Consider the following 20,121-nt stretch of genomic DNA (forward strand, 5'->3'; position numbering starts at 1 on the left):
TTTCTCTTCAGTCTCTTGCTGCCTGCATCTCCTTGCGTTCAGGTGCTCAGTTTTCAAGTTTAGGCTGAAATGGAACCTCTTCCATGAAGTCCTCCCTGATACTGCCCTCACTCCGTCTTACCCCCGCTGGGAGAACACTCTCCTTCCTCTGATCTTGAGAAACACTTGGTGTGATCCCTTGGGATCCCTTAGGATAGAGAGGCTGCAAGCATATTGTTATATGCTTAGTGGGTAAGACCTTGGATCTGAATCCAGACTTACTGGACTTTGATTTCTAGCTCCTTTCCTTCCCCTCTTTGAGTTCTGTGCCTCAGTATCTGTATCTGTAAAATGAATCCCATTTTAGTTATTTAGTGGGTAAATAACAGTACCCACTTCCTACAAGTTGTGACTTTTACGTGAACAAAGAATTTAAAGCACTTCTCCTGACGCCTGCAGGAGGAAGCTCGGTAATTGCTAGTGATCTCTAGAATCACCACATTCTCGCCTTCACGTTCTTCTTCGCTATGTGCATTTTTTTTTTTTATCCCTCCTAGAACTCTAGGAGTTCCTTTAGGTCTGTGGCTATGATCAGTTTTTAATTTTATATGGTCTTGCAAATAGTGACTATTCAAGATGCGTTTCTCAAAGCAATGGTATCCCAGCCTTCAAACAAGTTCGGGGCCCCCAGAAACAGAAGATTTTTCAGATCTAGCCTTTCTCTTCTCCAGGGTTATGGACCAAATTGTCTCTTCCCACCCCCCACCCCGCCCAAGAATTCATGTTACAATCTTAATCTCCAGTACCTCAGAATGGGACTGTATTTGGAGATAGAGCCTTTAACAAGCTGGTTCAGGTAAAATGAGGTCATGTGAATGGGTCCGAAAGCAATATGCCTGGTGTCCTGCTAAGAAGAGGAAATGAGGACCCAGGCAGAGCCAGAGGGAAGACCTCATGAAGACACAGGGAGAAGACAGCATCTAATATCCAAGAAGAGACACTTAGAAGAAACCAACCCTGATGTCACCTTGGTCGTGGATTTCTAGCCTCCAGAACTGAGAAAGTAAATTTCTGTTGTTTAGACCATGTGGTCTGCGGTATTTTGTAATGGCTGCCCTAGTGAAACAATACACTCTGCTACCCTATTCTCTCCCATCGTGAAATTGCTTCCCTCTTCCACCTGAAACCCTTCAGTACTTTGCCAGGTCCCCATGTCCCCGATTGTGCCCAGGTGTTAGGACTGCCTGTGAGGCAGGGGTCCTTCTCCCGTGGGAGTTTTTGCTGTTGTTGTTTGTCTGCATACATCTAACATGGATTTCTATGTTCTCAGCCCAGTATTTTTCAAACCATGTTCCATGGGAAGATCAGTAGTGCTGCAGAGAGAGGGGTTTCCGAAGTCAGGGCCGCTAGGCGATGGGGTCCATTCCAGGCTGGTGAGAGTTGCAGGACTCAGGGCACTGCAGATCTTCAAGAAGGGAAAAAACAGGAGGCATCCCCCAAACCCATGCGACCGCGGGACCCTCTTTTCCCTGAGCATCGCTCAGGACTAATACCAACTGCACCCCCACTACAGCGGCTCAAATACACAACCTGTAACAATGGGACTCCTTGGAGGTGGGGACACGTGGCTGAAAAAGATTTCGAGTCTGGGAAGTAGTCAGGCCCCTCAAAGTACCCCACTGGGACATTACCGACGATCGGGTCGTAGAGCTGGAAGGGGCCTCAGATTATTGTGTCCAACTTGAAGAAGAGGGAACCAAGGCCCTGGGAGATTAGAGGGCTGCCTGAGGCCACAGCCAAGGGGGAGCCACTAATGCCCTAGGACTCATCTTTGTGGATGGTCTTTGGGAAAGTTGCCACTGCGTAAAACGTAAAACTCCAAGCACCGGTGTTGGTTTTAAACACAACCTTCTAGTGTTCTTCTGGGGTCATCCTTTCTGATGAGGGTGAGAGGTACCTTCAGCCTGGAAACTTCCCTGCCGCCATGCTGGGCCTTCTCCTGATACCAGGCTCTGCTCCGTCTTACTCACCCAAAGTCATGAAAAGTCCAGTGGCTGTTAAGTCTAGTTTCGGGGTCTGGCCTGGCTAAGCAGGTCCTTACAGTGTGCGAGCAAAAGCTCAGGCTTTGAAACTGGGTTCCAATCAGAATCACCACTTACTAACTGTGTGAAAATAACCGCAGAGCCTCTCTCTCTCGAAGATGGGAAATAGCACATAAAGTGATTGCAGCTGATTCCACGGAAGGGAGGGTCAGGATTTAGCCTGGGGCCTGCACACTTCAGACCTCACTAAATATTGCTTCCCATCCTTCCTCTGAAACTAGGGGTCACTCAGTGAGACTATGAAATCCTGACGAGCAGAAGCTACTGCCGGAGTCTCGTCCCGTGTCCACTGGTAAAGGTAATGCCCCGGCGAGAAAGCAAACAAGCCATTAGTTTAGGATGACCGACCTGCTACACACTATCTCCTTCCATTCTCTTCGGGGTGTTTCCTTAGTCATCAGTGTTCACGCGGCCTTCCACACATCAGCGAGCCCTGGGGTGAGGCCAGGAATAAGGGCCAAGATGCTGGTTTGGAAGCAGTTTTAATGGAGATGGAAATGTTTATCAACTCAACACAGGTACCCCAAAATACAAAGCAAAATATCATCTTCAGCTGCATAGCAAATATGATTTAAGAATTTAACATCATTATTTGATCACAAGCGTAAATATAAGTCACCATAAATAAATGTAAATTCATTGTACAAAAATCCCCAACAACTCTTAATACAAATATGGTACATTTGACAGTTTCTGAAACAGAATTTTTTTTTAAACTTTTTAAAACCTAAGATTTTTTTTTTTTCCTGGTTCTTAGACACACAGAAAAAATCAGATCAAAAGGAGGCAGGAATACCAGGGAGGAAAGAATATTAGACCTGTTTGGTATTCATAAATAAATGTGCCAGCGAGCTAGGGAAATGAAATGTCTCTCCTTAAGGTGAAGACCTCCATTTACCAGGGTCAAGTCTCTCGGAGATAAGAGGATTCTACCCAGGGGGTCAAATTCAGGGTTACAGAGGCAGGACGGGGGTGGGGGAGCAGGTTGCTGACAGAGCAAGCCCGTCAAGTGGGTGATCCAAACTCCACAAAAGCAGTGGGCAAGCTTGTGGGATAAACTCTAGGACTTCATTCTGTCTGAAAGACCCACTATCCCCAGATAGGACTGAAGATTCAGAAGACTCTGGAGCTTCGGGATTTTACGTGGGTTTGGAAGGCGTGTTCTACCATGTGGTATAGCCTCTCCCTTCTGCCTTTGGGACACATCTATGGTCATCGCGAGGAAAAAACAAAACAAAACAAAAACTCAGATAGGAAGTGGCCTCTCCAGACGGGAGGATCAGCCAGCTTCCACCCTGAATTGTTTCCCTACCCTACAAGTATTTTCTTTCATGGCTCAGAGGGAGCTCAGAGCACAGGTTAGAGGTGGAGAGACCCTCTACAGCAGTGGTCCTCAGATTTCCACGTGCAACAGAACAACTCAGACAGCTTGTGGAAGGGGCAGATTTCCCTACCTGACTCCCAGAGATGCAGACTTAACTGGTTTGGGGGAGGGCCCAGAAATCTGCACCAAATGGGCTAATCTCAGGACGTCCTGATGGAGGCCCTGGGACCACACTTGGTGAGCCCCACCTCTCTCCTCCCTGGTGAGCAGAGTGTATCACACAAACTTCTTGCTATGGACTCCTTTTGTTCTTTCCATAGGGTTAAAACGGGCCATCTGATTAATGGTAATGATTTCCATTCGTCCGCCCTAAGGGAGGGGATCATTGTTGTTCTATTTTCTCTCTTTTCTTTTTGTCCCTGGATTGGGGGAGAGATATCAAATGCCTCACTTTGTATTTTCTTACAAGCTCAGGCTCACAGGCTCCCTTTGAAGAAGAGGTGTTCTGTAATGAGACGTTCGTTCCCAAAGGCTTCCGTCCTTCTAAACAGTCGCCCCATGCTCGGTGGAAGATTCTGCAAAGACTTTTGGTTCAGTCGGAGAAATCCAAGTAGACAGGCCCCAGCGACAAAGGCTCCATGCCTCAAAATCTAGGTTAAGGAACACTAAGAATGTTGAGAGCAAAAGATAAAATGTCCTAAGAATCTTTCATCTTCTAGGACAATGAGAATCCCAACTCACTAAAACAGGACCCCTTTTCTGGGAGCATATCCTGGTATTAAAAACTCACTGACAAGCGCTATTTATATTCCTCACCCCTCTGACCCCAATATGTTTTGGGCTTCTGTTGAAATAACCCCTTAATAGTTTCCTTCTCATGGGAGTTCTCCTTGATGAGAGAGTCTGTGCAGAGAAGTGGTCCCTAATCTGGCCACCGGATTCGGGTGTGGGCAGTCTGTGCCTAACTTGTTCAGTGCTGCATTCCCAGTGTCCACCGCCCTGTGCACCTTGCTGCTCACAGGATTTGCTTAATGAATAAAGGAGCCACCTCATCATTACCCTGAGATGGTCCCACAGCTTTTTGCTTGGGGCTATGGAATTCCTGGCTATGTCAATAAATACTGCTTCCGCACAGCAGGCCTGACCATCTTCCTACCCGAGTTCCACTCAGTGAGACACAGCTGTGAATGCATTTCTGAGTTCTCTCTGGAAGCGCCCCGAGAGGGGAGTGTGGTTTTGGGGAGTCCAGGGGAAGGCCAGAGCCAACACCGTCTGTCATGGTGCCGGTACCAGGAACTTCGGCTTCTGTCGCCCGTGGCTCTCAGCACTGGTCCACAAGTACTGTTGGTGGTAGAATCCCTGGCATCCAGAGTAGGAGCAGATGCCCCCTGGGAAAATGGCGGGGAGGGAGCCAGAGGAGGTGAAGAAGCCAGGAAGTGGAGACACGCCTGTCAGGTCTGGCTGGTATCTCCGACACAGCCACGCTCTTTCCTCCTTCTCGGAGACTTCACTCCTGAGGTCGCACGGGGGCCCTGGGTAGGAGGTCACCATCTGGGAGGAGGGCTTGAGAAGCAACCATGAATGTGGGGTGGGGCTGTGGGATGGAGAGGGGGTGAGACTGGGGCTCTTCACATGGCTGAGGGAAAAAAGAAAAGAAAAAGCACATACTGCCCTGTTTCTTTTCATTTTTTTTTCATTGATGCTATGGAAAACCACCATGGAGATGTCACGGGAGAGCATGCACAGGCCCAGCCCCAGGAGGTGTGGGTGTGTGTGTGGGGGTTCTTGCTTGCTTCAGGCTGATCCCATACGCTGTCCAGTCGGACCCTGTTGCAGGCTGGCCATGGCTTTCTCTCTCCTGCTGCTGCTTCTCCTCCAGGTCAAGGGTCTGCAGGACCTTCCGCCTAGCAGGTGGTGGCCAGGGACTGGTGGATGGGTGGCTGGAAGCAACGCACATGCTCTACGGTGGAACTGTCCGTCTCCACGGACTTCATGTACTTGTTCAGGATGGCAAAAACCTCATTGTTCAAGATCTGGTACTTCCTAATTCTGTCTGCCATCTTCTTCAGGGGCTGCGGAAGGACAGGGATGTGCAGGTTAGGGGCAGGAGGAGGGGACAGAGAAATAAAAAGCAAGAGCAAGAAGATGCAGTGAGGTTGGGGTCCAGGGTCCCGATGCTTCAATGATCTTGTCACTCTCTTCCTTACAGGCCTTCTGTGGGTTTCCAGAACTTAGCAATCAAATGTTAACTTGGCCATAGAACCCTTTGTGAGTTTCAAAATTTACTACCAGGCTACAATAATCAAAATAGTATGGCACGGGCATGAAGACAGGCCTATAGATCAATGGAACAGACAGCCCAGAAATAGACTCTTCCATATATGGTCAAATGATTTTTAAGAAGGGTGGCAAAACCATTCTATGGAGAAAGGATGGTGTTCTCAACAAATGGTGCTGGGATGCCGGGAATGGCCAGCAATCCCTGTACCGGTGGATGAAAGATGACTCTAAACTTTGCTGTGTAAGAGAGGAGAAGGCGAGGGGGTCAACGCTCAGAGACAAAGACCCCTTGCTCTTCTTTGCTCCTGCCTTTACTGGTCCTTCAGGATAATCATAAATCTTTATCACTGTTTCGCAAGCATGTGATGTGTGACAAGGGGTCTTACTGAAACTAGGAGGATCTGTTTATGGGAAAGATACGATATGCTAATCTGTGTGTTCTCTGAGTTCTGCTAAACATAGCCTAGGGGACAATGCCTACATCTCCTAGATCACAGGGTGGCAGTTTGGGCTAAGAGAGCTTTGGGGAAGGCAACCCCCCGTGGCATTCCTACAACAGTGGTCACACAGGCCTTGGCATTCCAAAGGCCTACGCCCTACTCTGAAACCTTCCCTCACCCCCAGCTGCCTCCATGTTCCATTTTAGCGAGCCAGGTATCATGGCTGAGTTCATGCTCTACATTAACCCCAGCACTGGGAAAACTGGATATCCACATGCAAAAGAATGAAGCTGGATCCTCACCTTCTACAATACACAAAACACCCAACAACAACAGCAGCAAAAACAAACTTCAAAATGGTTTAAAGACCTAAACATAGTATCTAAAACTATAAAACTTAGAAGAAAACACAGAGGAAAATCTTCCTGCCATTGAATTTGGCAACGATTTCTTAGATGTGACCCCAAAAGCACGCTAAAAGAAAACATAAATTGGACCACATCAAAATTAAAGACTTGTCTGCATCAAAGGACACTATCGACAGAGTGAAAGGGCAACTCATGGGATGGGAGAAAATATCTGCCACTCGAATATCGGATAACGGATTAATATCCAGAATATATAAAGAACTTCTACACCTCAACAACGAAACAGTCCAATTACAGAGTGAACAAAGGACTTGAATAGACACGTCTCCAGAGAAGACAGACAAACAGCCAATTAGCACGCGCAAAGATGTTCATCAGCACTAATCGTTAGTGAAATGGGAATCAAAACCAGAATGAGGCAGCACTTCACATCCATTATGATGGCTATTACCCAAAACCCCAGAGAACGAGTGCTAGGAAGGAGGTGGAAAAACTGGAGGACAGGTCCTCAAACATTAAAAATAGAATCAGCACGTGATCCAGCAATTCCAGTTGAAGGTAAGTGCCCCACAGAAATGAAAGCAGGGAGCTGAACAAATACGTGTACACTCATGGTCCCAGCAGCGTGGTCACAGTAGCCGAGGAGCGGAAGCAGCCCCAGCATTCCTCGAAGGAGGAACGGATAAACACAACGTGGTGTATACATACAACAGAACATTATTCAGCCATAAAAAGGAAGAAAATTCTGGTACGAACGACCACATGGTAGCCCCAAACACATTATGCTGAGTGAAATAAGCCAGTCGTGAGAGGAGAAATACTGTAGGACTCCTCTTATATGAGGTCCCTAGTCAAGCCCAGAGATGGAACGTGGAAGGGTGGTTACCAGAGGCTTGGGGGAGGGGAGCCTGGGGAGTTAGCGTTTGATGGGCACAGTGTTTCCGTTTGGGAAGCTGAGAAAGTTCTGGAGGTGAAGGGTGGTGACGGCTGCACGACAGCGTGAGTGCATCTAACGCCACCACAACGTACACTTAACGATGGTTGAAATGGCAACTTTCATGTTTATGTATATTCTACCACAAGGGCAAACAACAACAACAACAACAACAACAACGAAAAACCCTTTATGAGGTAGCTTCTGCTTCCTTCTCCTTTCAGCTGGCCCTAGAGACCCAGTCTTTGCTCTAGTCATACACCCTCACATCTCTGTGCCTTTGTTACAGCCCGCTGTTCTCTCTGCCCGGAACATCCTCCCTACCCTTCACCCCATTGTTTGCCTGGTTATTGGCTGGTGGTCATTCTGGACTCAGCCCACCAGTTGCCTCCACGGGAAGCCTTCTCTGGCCACCCCTCCCCACCTGCCCCTCAGCCCAGTTTAGACAGCCCTTCTCAAGGCCCCCACGGCAGCGCCGCTCACCCCATGACAATGCCGCTCCCAGCCCCGTGCTTGCATGACTTCCATGTTTGGTGAGAGTCTGTGTGCACAAGGCACCAGCATCGGCAGTCTGACTGGCACAGGGAAGGGGTAATTCAGGTCTGGAGCCCGGCCCAGCCCTGCAGGGTGACCTGATTCATCCCAGCAGGTTACGTGCAAGTGACTCACGGCTTCCTAAGAGAAGGTCCCCGGCCGCTGAGCATCTTTGTACCTACCTGTGGTGTGGGGACTTGGCCTCCATAAGCAGCTCGCCCTCCTTTTCAGATGAAAGCCTGCTTGTCAGGCCTGGCCCCAGTTCCCAGGCCCCAGCCCTTGGCTGCTTACCACATTCTTGATGACCTCATCCTTCCCGTCCTGCCTCTGGACCTTCAGCAGGTGGTAACAGAAGTCAAACAGGTCGAAGCGACGCTGCTGGCCCAGCAGGACGATGATGGAACAGCCGGCCCAGTTCAAACCATCACCAAAACATTGCCTGGGAGTGGGGAGAGGAAGCAGCTGGAGTGAGGGGCTGGGCCCTCATCTTAGGTCAGGAGTACAGAGAGTGAGCAAGCCAGTCCCTGGGTCAATCCTCTTAATCTGTAAAGTGGGTGCAAGGGAAGATGTGAGCATACATTCATTAGTTCCAGGGACTATGGCTCTAGGTCTAAGCACAAAGAGGTGTCAGCCTGTCAGCCACTGATGCAAGAAAAAGAAGATAAATTTGTAGGGAAAAAATTCAACCAGTCCTTGAGATTTCTGTGGCTGACTAGAATTCGGATGAGAATCTGTCTCGCCTCTGTAAAGGAGCCGGCGGAAGGCTCGTGAAGGGAAAGACCATTTTAAACCAGAAGACCAGGTGGCCCATGTAGACTGAGAGGGCAGGGGCAGGGGCGTGGCGTGCGGAGGAGCAGATGCTGCAGGGGTGTGGGGGCCGTGAGTCCTCTGGGTCTGGAGACACGCAGCCGGCATGCCGCCAGCACTCAACAGCATCCTGGGCAAGTCCCGAGGCTGTGGGGTCATCTCTCTGCTGTTTTTCTTATCCTCGAGCAGCAGCTGCAGCCCAACGGGCAAGCTTCCCTGCTTCCTCCTCACTCTGGCTAGCGATGCAGGCCCAGCAGCTGCTCTGAAAACAGTTGTCCAGCCCAGCCCCAACCCCACTTCCTTGGGGAAGCCTTCTCTGGCCCTCACTGGCTTGTTCTCAAGAGCGCTCGGCTCCTGGAGGGCAGACCTTGTCTGCCTTCTTCACTAGTCTGTGCTCGATTTGTAGCTGGGTGAGGGAAGGAGAACTGGAATCTGCCTCTGTCTTCTCAGATGACAGGACTGGGTTCCTCTTGAAGGCTTCCTGGTTTTCAGGAGTAGAGGCCTCACGAGCCAGGCTCGCATGCACAAGCTGGGTCCTGACCCTTGGCTGAGGAGGCCTCTCTCTGTTCTGTGAACTCCGCAGTTTTGTGAGGGGTGAGGTGGACACTGGGGTTCTCAATGCCGAACCCTCCCCAGGGCCCCCTCCTGCCGGCACAAATAGAGCAGCTTCCAGTCGTGGAAAGACCAGGCCCTGAGAGGTCCTAAGTCCCAGTGCACACACATACACACGCTCCCTGTCTGCCTCCAACCACGTGTTGCCCTTCCTGGAGTGTCCCCCCCACCCCCCCGAGAGTTGAATCCCAGGCAATGTGCAAAGCTCAGTTCTACCGTGTGACTTACACTCCAATAACTCACTCAGCTCTCTTCTCAGGCACCTATCCCCCTTCCAGCCTCTGCTGTATGAGGCCAGGAACCATCTACTTCCGCTCAGCATTGGTGTCTGATCAGCACCTTGCACATCATATGCATTCCATGAACAGCTGTTGGACAGCCTGCCCCTGCCCACCCTTCTAGTTGAGCCCTGGTAGCCTGGAGACTCTAGTCTAGTTGGGCGGTGACCCGGCCTTCCCTGGGGTACTCACTCAGCTGTGAACTCGTTGGTCCCCACAGGGATGCAGTAGACGAACTGCATGGCACTCCAGAGCCGGTGGAACTCCACGCACTCGTCGACGTGCATGACGCCATTGGTGGGTGGCGGGCCCCGCCAGATGGGGTCCTGCAGGTAGCTCCGAATGCGCGTCAGGATGACCTCAAACATGGACAGGCCACAGCACAAGCGCTCCTTGGTCAGCAGGTCGCCCTCCCGAGCGATGGCGATTTGCTGGGAACAGAAAAGTGCATAAACCTTCTATCTTCACCTCGGACATCTTCCACCTCTCACCAGAGATTCCCATGCCCTGGTGCTGGTGTATCTGGAATTCTCTCACCAGAGTGGGTATCTTGCCCAGGGCTGGGCACTACCTTTGTAAGCCCTAGTGCAATAGGAGGGGTCTTGTGGTAGGCTTACTTGTGGCAAGTAAAATCTAGGTGGCATCAAGGAGGAAGAGTCAAACTAAAAACATCCCAGTCTACTACATAATAAAATGCTATATAGCCACTGAAAAGACTGAGATGACACTGGTAGTAGTTCACACTCGCTGAGTGTGTGTATAATAAGCTATTTATTCCTCACATCGACCCCATGAAATAGGTGCCATTGTTATCCTCATCTTACAGGTAAAGAAACTGAGGTTCAGAGAGGCAGCCCTGAGTGGTAAAAGCTGGGATTTGAACCCTGATAGTCTAGAAGTACAGGTTAAATTGCTAAGTGAATATAGAGCAAGTTTCAGAAAAGGATGTATACTACAGTCCTATTAAAAACATTAACATAAAAAAATAAAATAAAAAATAAAAACATCAACAACATGCAATCCCACAAACAAAACTCTGTGTGCGTGCGTGTGTGTAAACTAGTTTAGAAGGAAACATCAACAGTGAGAGCAGATGGGCTCGGATAAACAGGCAGGATTTTCACTTTTTACTTTAAATACTTCTGTATAGTTGAATGTTCTGCAATAAGCATATGTTACTCTTAACATTTGAGACTGATTTTACAGGATCATTTCCTCCCATTAGAAGTCCTCTGACCATAGTAAACCACCTCTATTAATAATTTAAACTGGTTTCACACCTGGGTTCTGGTTATTGCATCTCTAATAATCAGCTGGCTAGACAAGCACATCAAAACACATGTCCGTATCATGAGCAAAAATGTCTAGGGGTAGAGGTCTCAAAACCATCTGCAAATAGTGGATAAATATTAAAATCTGAGGTCAAAGGAAGGTCTCCAAATCTAGGGACAAAGCTACAGAAGGCTGGCCTCTGAGACGGAGAGGTCCACAGGGCGCTCGTGGGATCAGCTCTCCAGAGGGCAGTCTCCCCCGAGAGCTCTTGTTACAGAGCGCCTGGATGGAGCCTACCTGACTTCTCCTGGTAAGCTCCCACCCTGGAACCCCTAGAAGGAGGGCGACCTCTAAATTAGTCCACAGAGAGAAATAAATCAGGAAACGCAATGCTGGAGCCTGTTAGGAAAGTGGGCCAGGGGCTTCACTGTCATGACAACTATAAACTGAGAGAAGTCTAGGACAAAAAACGTGAATTGGAGATGAGTTTGACAACGTGTGTTTCAAGCATGAAGGAGAGGGAGCCCTGATTCACGGTGACTCATCTTGATTCCGTAGGCAGAGAAAACTCCTGAGAAGAGACCATTCAGGCTGCCATAGTTGGCCAGAAATAGGTCTTTAAAAAAAATCCTGAACCTAGTGCTTGATACTGTTCTTAGCGGCAACACTCTACGCTGGTCTTGGGACCCTGAAAGGGCTCTCCACTCAGAGTGCCTGGTACAGGGAAGATGGTCAGTAAATACATAAAGGACCCATATTTGTTCTCAAGCCATGAATATTCTTCTTCATGAATTAACACAGAAACTTCTGGTTTACTAATTAATCTCTTGTGCATCCAGTTAGTCTGAATCAATCCCCAGGGCCTGATAATCATGGTGAGGAACTAAAAATTAGCAATGGGGTTTATAAATCTGCAGATAGACTTGAGACTCTGGTGACCCCCCCCACTACAGCCAACCAAAGGGCCCCTGATGGAAGAGGTGTAGGGGCTTTGCCCTTCCTCAGAAAAACATTCACCCTTCAGTTTCTCTTGGGAACTGTAAAGGTAACACAACACTTGGGTAAATATGGAAAAACAGCTTCAAAAAGTCATAAGAAAATAAAAATCTCCCATAGACCCCATTACCTAGAAATGAGGTTTCTTAAAATACTGATCTATGATTTGTGTTAACGTATGTGAGTGTGTATATGCATCTTTAGCGAACAGAATTTGGATCAGACTGTCCTGCTTTTTTTCTCTTCAGATAGCAGCAATCTACAAAACCATTTCCTTCAATATTTTCAGCAACATGATTTTTTAACAGCTACAGAAAATGGCCACTGGTAGATCACCATTTATTGAGTCTTCTATGCTTACTGGTTATTTTAAAGTGTTTTTCAAATTTTCATTATTACAGACAATTCTTAAGCAACCGTCCCCATAAGCAACACTTTTTAAACTTCTCTCTGATTATTTGCTTAGGATAAAATCCTATAAGTAGGACTCCGCAGGTGAAGTAGGTTCCTATTTTAAAAGGCTTCTGCAACATAGTAACAAGCTAGTCTGAAGGAAAGCTGAGCCACTCTCCACCATCCACTCCTTATAACCTCACCAGCTCTCTCTTATCAGTAAGGAAAGGTCTCTGCCAACTTGAGAGGTGAAAAATTGTACCCCTTCTTTTAATTTCCATTTCAGTGATTACTGGTAAGGCTAAACACTGTTGCTGTTTTTGTTGGCATTTATACTTTTTAGGGCGTGAGTTTTCTTCCATGTCCTTTTTCCTTTGGGTAGGTCTATCCTTTTCTTCTTGCTTTGAAAAAGTGCATCGAGGACTGTTTGCAGCAAAGGCCCCACTTTGTGACTTGGTGTTACATACATATATATTGTGTGTGTTTCACATAAATTTCATACATTTCTTTTCTGTTCTACTCAGTGGGGGATTTTTCTCTCTTTCTGCCATTCTTTTCTGAGTTTACAAGGGAACAGAAAAAGCACCTATGAAAATAAATGTGGAAATAAATTTCTGCACCGATACTTTGATTACATTTAGTGATCTCTGGAGGAAAATGACATCTCGATAATCCTTTATACAATCCTTTGTGTTTTCTGAAAGTCTTTTACTCATTTTTGTTCATCATAACATTCATGAAAGGCAGCTCAATGAAGGCAGCAAGGCAGCTGTTAGCCCATTTCACAGGTGGGGAGACAAAGACTGAGATATTAAATGTCTAGCACCAGACTGTGCATCAAGTGTGAAGCTGGGACGAGGACCCCGGTCTTCTGACCTCCTGCCAGAGTGTGCTTTCCATGATAGCACCTTGGTATGTCCCAGAAACAAATGCAAACAGTGCAATACCATTAAAACGTCCTGACTTTGAACATGTGGCAGAATGTCCCCATCACGACTTAGCTATTACGTGAATCTCCCGCACCCCAGCTAGCTTGGAGGGTAATAGTTCGTTACTCTTCTTTGCTGTATGGGACGACTAAGTTTTGGACTATTCCTTGAGTGCCAGGTGACTTAGAAAACTGGTACTTCCTCTCCAGCAGAATGTCTAGGCTTTTGTTTGTTAAAGACTCGGCATTTGACAAATTGAGATTTCTATCAGTCCCAGGGAAATGGTGTTCACCAGAACAGGGAAGGAATTCACAGTCTCCTAAGCGGAAACACATGCCAAACCCTGGGTGCGAGAGGCCAGATTCTTGTAGGATGACACCAACAGCAGAGCAGACACATTTCTATGTCGCTGGCTTGGGGGATTTCTCCCTAAAAGGAAATCTTTCGAGGACTCCTCTGTTCAGCCTCTGAAGGCCAAAAAAGAAAATGTGCGCACTCCGCAGGGTCTGAATTCTCCCTGTGGTGACTCAAAGAACCCAAATGCCACTGAACATTTAGTCCTCGTTTCCAGCAGGCGGTGGGTGGCATGCAGGTGGTCTGGCAAGGGTTGCTCATCAGCGGGACACCTGAGCGGACTGGGTCCTGCAATGTGCTCCAAATACTTGCCCTGATTTCTGAGAGAAGAGACTGCCTTCTGCCCCCGCTGAGGACGTCGAGTCCTTCAGACTCCTCGCCTTTTGTGATAAGAGTAGAGAGGAACCCGGCAATGCGAGTCCAAGCGCAGATTTGAATCCTAACCTTTCATGAGTTGGCAAAGGTAAACGAGACAGACCACCCCGGCTTGTTTCACCAGGGTGCCCCATTTCTCTTCCTCCGGAAGGCCTACCCCCCCAGCACCCCTCACCCCCCCGCCTCCCTAAAACTGTGTAGATTACTCAAATCAGTGTGAAAGGAGACAGCACATGCATTTGGCCGCCTCCCTCCTCTTTTCTTTCCTGACTCCTGCCCCAGTCTGTGAGTTCTCTGAGGCTGGAGTCCTGCCCCCCCTCCCACCTCCATGTTCACAGCAACCTGTACTGGTTTGTAAAAATTAATTTTATTTTCCAAGATTTTATTTTTAAGTAATCTCTACACCCAACGTGGGGCTTGAACTCATGACCCCAAGATCAAGAGTCCCATGCTCTACTGACTCAGCCAGCCAGGCGCCCCTGTAAAACTTAATTGCAGAATTAACATATGAGCTTATTCACTTCTGAAAATATTCAAACATTACAGAGAAAGCTGAAGTGTCCTGACCCAGGAGACCATCTCCCATCTCTGTCTCTCTCATCTCTCTTCAGAGGGTGCCGCCATTAGGAGCCATGAGAATTATCATGTTTTAGGAACAGTTTCACTGATAGAGTTTTGTTGTGTGCCTTCTTCCCCTAAGCACACACTTCTGCTCTGTCCACACCAATGCACCTAGACCTCCTCTTTCCTTTTCGTTATGTAGCAAGTAGGCAGCATTTAGATAACTTTACCACATTGTAGTTAGTCAACCCTCTACTGGTTGTTTCTAGTTTTTGCTTTAACAAACAATGCTACAGTTAACATCTGTGTTCCTATATCTGTTTTTCTAGCAAAGATATCCAGAAGTGAATTGGTGGTTCTCAGGGTGTGTGGAGTTTTAATTCTGAGAGATGACTTAGCAGAATTTCTAATACCTAACGGGAGCATAATAGGTACTTGTCTGACTTCCTTCTTTCTTGGTACAATAGCTGGTACAGGGTGTAGAAGAAAGAACTCAGGTCTGGGAAACAGCAAATCTCATTCCAGACCTGACCATGCCACTAACAGGCTTTGTAGACATTCTTCTCCACCCTCTTTCTGGGCCTCAGTTTCCCTGCCTGTCAAATGAGGGAGTTGGACCAAATGCTCGCCCTCTAAACTTCCTTTTGTTTCTCAGAGTCTGGATAGAAGGATCATACCTGAGGGGTCCCCAGCCGCTCTATCAGAGGGACCAGGTGAAGTGGGGCATACTTGGCTTCCAGACGTTTCATGCGGACCTCCAGACGCTCCCCTTCTGCAAAAGGAGCAGCAGAGCAGAAAATGAGACTCAGGGTACCCTGGGGGAATTGAAGAAGGAAAAACTCTCAGAGGACCAGTGATGTATCTGTGTCCCCAAATGTGGCTGGACAGCATAGAACTGTTCTCCTTCGTTCTAAAGTGTGATCAGAACTTGCAACGAGGAAACACGTTCTAGTATCTCCGTCCAATGACAGAATTATCTACCTTATGGGGTGGTGAGTTTCCCATCATTCAAAAGAGTTCAACCAAAGCTAGACAGGAACACATGAGGGATGACCTAGAAGGACCAAGGAACAAGGCCCGGAGTGTCACTTCCAACTCTGCGATTCTGTGAGTATTGAATAGCTGCCCAAAGCTTTATTTAAGCTTCTCCCTTTCGTACTGCAGGTCTGCCTTTATTGGGAGTACGTGGGCGGGAAGTTCAAATGCAAGCTGGCTATTTAGCTGCTGTTGGTGGTTTCTTACCTTTGATGTAGACTCTGGGCAAGATGTTTTGGAAGGGTGCAGCGTGGAGCAAATCACAGACTTCCTCCTGAGACTGCAAACGGAGGTTGAAGGAAAGAAAGGGAAAACAATTCTCATTTTAAACCACAAGGAATTTTCATTCCTGAAACCCTGCGCCCCGGAGGCAGCTAGGGTCCACATTTTGACTCCTCCTCTTACTGGCTATGGCATCTTCGGCAAGTTGCTTAATCTCTTCGAGCCTCTTTACTGATCCACAAAAGGAGGACCGGAAGAATAGCACTTATTTAATGAGTTTTTGTAAGGATTGAGTGAGAGAATGCATAACCTTACAGCATAGTCTCGGGCACATAATGAGGGCGCAATACATTTTCATTATAATCTTATAAGGAATTTGTTGAGGGTTTCAAATGAGTGACAGAGCAACTGAACAGAGATGATGGGCCCCAGACTCCATGTTTGTCTGGTTGGTTGTGAGGCTTGTAGGCTCAAAGCAGGTGACTGGGTCAGTCCACCCATCCACCGATGATGATTCCATGCAAAGGCCTGTCTCTGTGGGGTTTTCTCCACACGAGATACCAACTAGTGAGAAAAGAGAAACTAGAACCCAGGGCAGATAGGTTTTGATGGTAACTTGTTATGCATAAAAGTGAGCTTTAAAACATCTTAAAAAGAGGGAAAAGTCTGGGGAGGACAGGCCTGGAAGATAGGGTCTAATGGGCTTGCTGTCCCGTGACCAGTTTATGATAACTGGATTTCAGAACAGAGGATGGGGTAAAGGGACCTAGAGAAGCCACCCTCCATGGCTCTTGGTTTCTCTTCCTTAAACTGTAGGGATTTGGACTAGGTAAGGCCCAGACTTCATTCAGCTCTGGTACTCTTGGATCCTAAGCCTCTGAGAAAAATCAGAACTGTGAGTGTCCTTGGCTTTCCTTCCCTGGGCATGGGTGGAATACGCCATCCTAGAAATCTGGAAGGCTGACTGCTCAAGACGGGGAACCCCCAAACTCCTTTCTTACTCTAGGTCAGTCCTTGAAGGGAGGCTAGCAGAGAAAAGATGAGTGAACCCCTCAAAGGGACCTTCCTGAGTTCCACTCTCAGTTTCTTAGCCAGAGGGGAAATTTTCCCTCTTCCTTAAGCTATTTCTCTCATAACCACTGAATCAAATAACCTGGTATTGATTGCTATTTCTAAACTTAGGTCCTTGGATTCATCATATAATTTAAAACTTGGCTTATTGGTCAGTCAGACTATTCTTTAATTTACTAATTACACTGATTGATTTTTCAATGATGAACAAGGCTTACATTCCGGGGATAAACCTCACTTGGTTGTGATGCATTATCCTTTTTATATATTGCTGGATTTTATTTGCTAATACTTTCTTGAGGACTTTTACTCTATATTCGTGAGGGGCACTGATTTGCTGTTTTCTTTTTAAATGTCTTTGGTCTTGATGTTAGGATAATGCTGACCTTGTACGATAAATTGGGAAGAGTTCCCCTCTTTTCTGTATTCCAGAAACAAATGTGCAGAATTGATATTATTTCTTCTTGAAATGTTTGTAGAATTCACAAGTGAAGCCATCTGCATGTGGAGTTTTCTTTGTCGGAAGTTTTTTTTTTTTTAATTAGAAATAAAAAAATTTTTAATAGCCATAGGATGATGCAGGTTACCAAATTTTTTCTCAAGTGAGTTTTGGGTGTTTATATGTATCAAGGATATGGCTCCTTTCACCAATCCCAAACTCCAGAATTGGATATCCATTTTCTTGCTGGGTATCACCACTTGGATATTCCAAACCTCAACACTTCCGAAGTTGACCTTCCCTCCTTCCTCCCTAGGGTTCCTCTGCTCATAGAAAGGCACGGCCATCTCCTTATTTGCCCAAGCCTAAAACCTGGGGCTCATTTTCTTCCTTTTCTTTACTTCCCATGACCATTAAATCTTCACGTCTCTTGCTTCTTTCCACATTCCTTCCCACTGACCACCACACTACTCTGAGCTCCTTACACGTGGGGATGCTGTCTCTAAATTTGCCTCTCCTCCCCAGTGCCTAGAACATAACAGTTTCTCAATAACGACTGACTAAAGAATGCATATTTGTTAGCTCATATTTTTCTTAGATGAATAAATTTATTTAGCCACATAACCAACCTCCAAGTATGAGAATACCATTACATACGTTCATCCAACAAATATTGGTTGAGTGCCTGGCACTGTTCTCAGCTTTGCAGATATGTGAACAAGTTAGACTAGATCTTTGCCCTCATGGAATTTATGTTCTAGATGATAGAGACAGATAAAAACAAGCAAACAAATCAGAAAATTTCAGATAGTGATAAAAGAAAACAAGGTAATAAGCTAGAAAGTGACTGGAAGTGGAGAAGAGACTGTTTGAGGAAGGGTGGTTAGGAAAATTCTTTTGGAGGGAGAGACATTTGAAAGAAGATGGAATGAAGCGAGGAAGCCAGCCATGAAGATATGAGGTAAGAGCATTCCAGTACAAAGGCCCTGGGGCAGAAAGTAAGCTGGAGCATAGTGATGGCATGCTAGGAATCATGGTACAGACTGAGGCCCTAATGATAGGGAGGGACCATCATGTGGGGGTCATAGGCATGGTATAAAGCCTGGATTTTATCTTAAGTGCAGTGAGGAACTATGGAGGTATTCTAAGCAGAGGGGTTATGATAGCTCCATTGCCAAGTTTTCCAAATATCTTCCTTCTTTTCTTCCAAAAATTTCAGTTGTTCCTAGAAATGTCTTACTAGAAAAGTTGCCTATTGGATGAACTATCAGCTTTCTATTTTATTAATGTGAATAAAATTGACATTGGGTGCCACCTTAGGGGATGGAGGAAGGGGAAGAAGGTTCTGGGTCCTCTACAAGAGCAATGTTGTTGCTTTACTCATTTTACAAGATGAGCTCCCCCTTCAGATTTCTTTGGGAGGGACAAGAGTGTTCCATTTACCCCTCTCTGCATATCCCCTGTCCTCCAGTTAGCAACTGTAGATCAGAGGTTCTTTGGGGCAAGGGGAACTTCCGTCTGGCACACTTCCTGTATATTCTATATGTCCTAATGCAATTTGTTAATGAAGGTGAGGAAAGACAGAAAGATGTGCTTTCCTAATAGAGGTGGGAAAAAGGACCTTAAAGGTCCCAGAGGATGAGCTATGTGGTCAATTGCATCATGAGGTGGCTACATACTCCGCAACACGTTCCAGGGAAGGTATCTGTTTGGCATTCCTTAGATGAGGCCATTGCAACTGATGAAAATGTCCAGTTTAGAGCACACAAAGGCGTGGGTCAGGGAGCCAAACAAGCCTCCGTTGTGGGTGTTTATGCTAATGGTCAACCTCCTCCTTATCTAATCTTGATCTTAAAGGATCTACACTGGGCCTTCCACTGTGCCCAGGAACCCATCCAGCCCTTGGCATGTGAAGTGCCCTGAGAGCAGGTTTCTTCCCCACTCGCCCCTGGCTCCTTCTGCTCCAGCCATAACAGTTTGTGTTACTTGAATGTACCATCTGTGCACCCACCACAGAATTTTTACCTTCTCTCTGGAATGTTCCCAAACCCAGCTCTTGCCCTTACTCCCTTTGCTTAGTAAATTCCCACTCTTCTTTCAGATCTCAATTCAACCATCATTCCTTCAAGGGAGACTTTCTTGACCCCCTTAAGAAAGGGAGGTCTGGGCCTGGGCAGGTTCCTCAGGTGTCCTCAAAGAAGCAAGTTCTTTTCCTTTCAACGTTTGAACTCAATTTGTTTTATACTTTATACTTGCCTACCCATGACTGCTTGATCAATGTCTATCACCCCCTACTGGAATGTAACCTTCACGAAGGTAGGGACAATGTCTATTTTGACCATATTTTACTCCCAATAGTGAGCACAGTGTCTGATAGATAGTAAATGCTCAGTAAGCATGTGCAATAAAAACTGAATGTCTGTAGCACAGAAGGGAATTGAGACTTGGGACAACATCTCTCCTATTTTGGGGTGTGGGCCCATCTTATGCAGGCCTGCACCTTTCCCTTTATTACTAAGGAAAGTATTTTCTCTTCAATTTTACTGATTAATCTGTGTAAATTATATGAAGCATTTTTAAGAAATACCACATGTGGTGGGATTTTCAGGTGTTCTTAATTTTCTCTCTCTCTCTTTCTCCCTGTTTTTTCCTACTTTTTATATATTTACTCAGTTTTCTATAATGAACATATATTACTTTAAAAAATTAATTTGAAAAAACTCTGAAAGTAATTAATTTTTTAACCTTAAAATATGGAGCTTTGGGGGTTTTGAGCTAGCATTAGAGGAAAGGAAATGAAATCCTAGCATGCCACA

The 20,121-nt window shown here is 46.6% G+C and overlaps 1 protein-coding gene across 6 annotated transcripts in view; it reads right to left on the bottom strand.

Moving 5' to 3' along the window:
• Positions 1 to 2,546: 2,546 nt before the first annotated feature.
• CYFIP2 (cytoplasmic FMR1 interacting protein 2) overlaps positions 2,547 to 20,121 on the bottom strand; it is a 123,971-nt gene continuing 106,396 nt past the window's right edge. For 5 of the 6 annotated variants that reach the window (XM_034656803.1, XM_011219266.3, XM_034656804.1 and 2 more), the window contains 5 exons: positions 15,781 to 15,853; positions 15,216 to 15,310; positions 9,851 to 10,089; positions 8,253 to 8,400; positions 2,547 to 5,477 (listed from right to left, as the gene is read on the bottom strand). In XM_034656803.1, coding sequence (XP_034512694.1) covers positions 5,310 to 5,477; positions 8,253 to 8,400; positions 9,851 to 10,089; positions 15,216 to 15,310; positions 15,781 to 15,853 — 723 coding nt within the window. In that variant the 3' untranslated portion in view covers positions 2,547 to 5,309. The remainder of the gene's footprint in view (positions 5,478 to 8,252; positions 8,401 to 9,850; positions 10,090 to 15,215; positions 15,311 to 15,780; positions 15,854 to 20,121) is intronic. The other variant, XM_002912501.4, reaches the window with a different exon arrangement.

This window comes from Ailuropoda melanoleuca, chromosome 3, assembly GCF_002007445.2.
Source record: "Ailuropoda melanoleuca isolate Jingjing chromosome 3, ASM200744v2, whole genome shotgun sequence".
Taxonomy (NCBI): domain Eukaryota; kingdom Metazoa; phylum Chordata; class Mammalia; order Carnivora; family Ursidae; genus Ailuropoda; species Ailuropoda melanoleuca.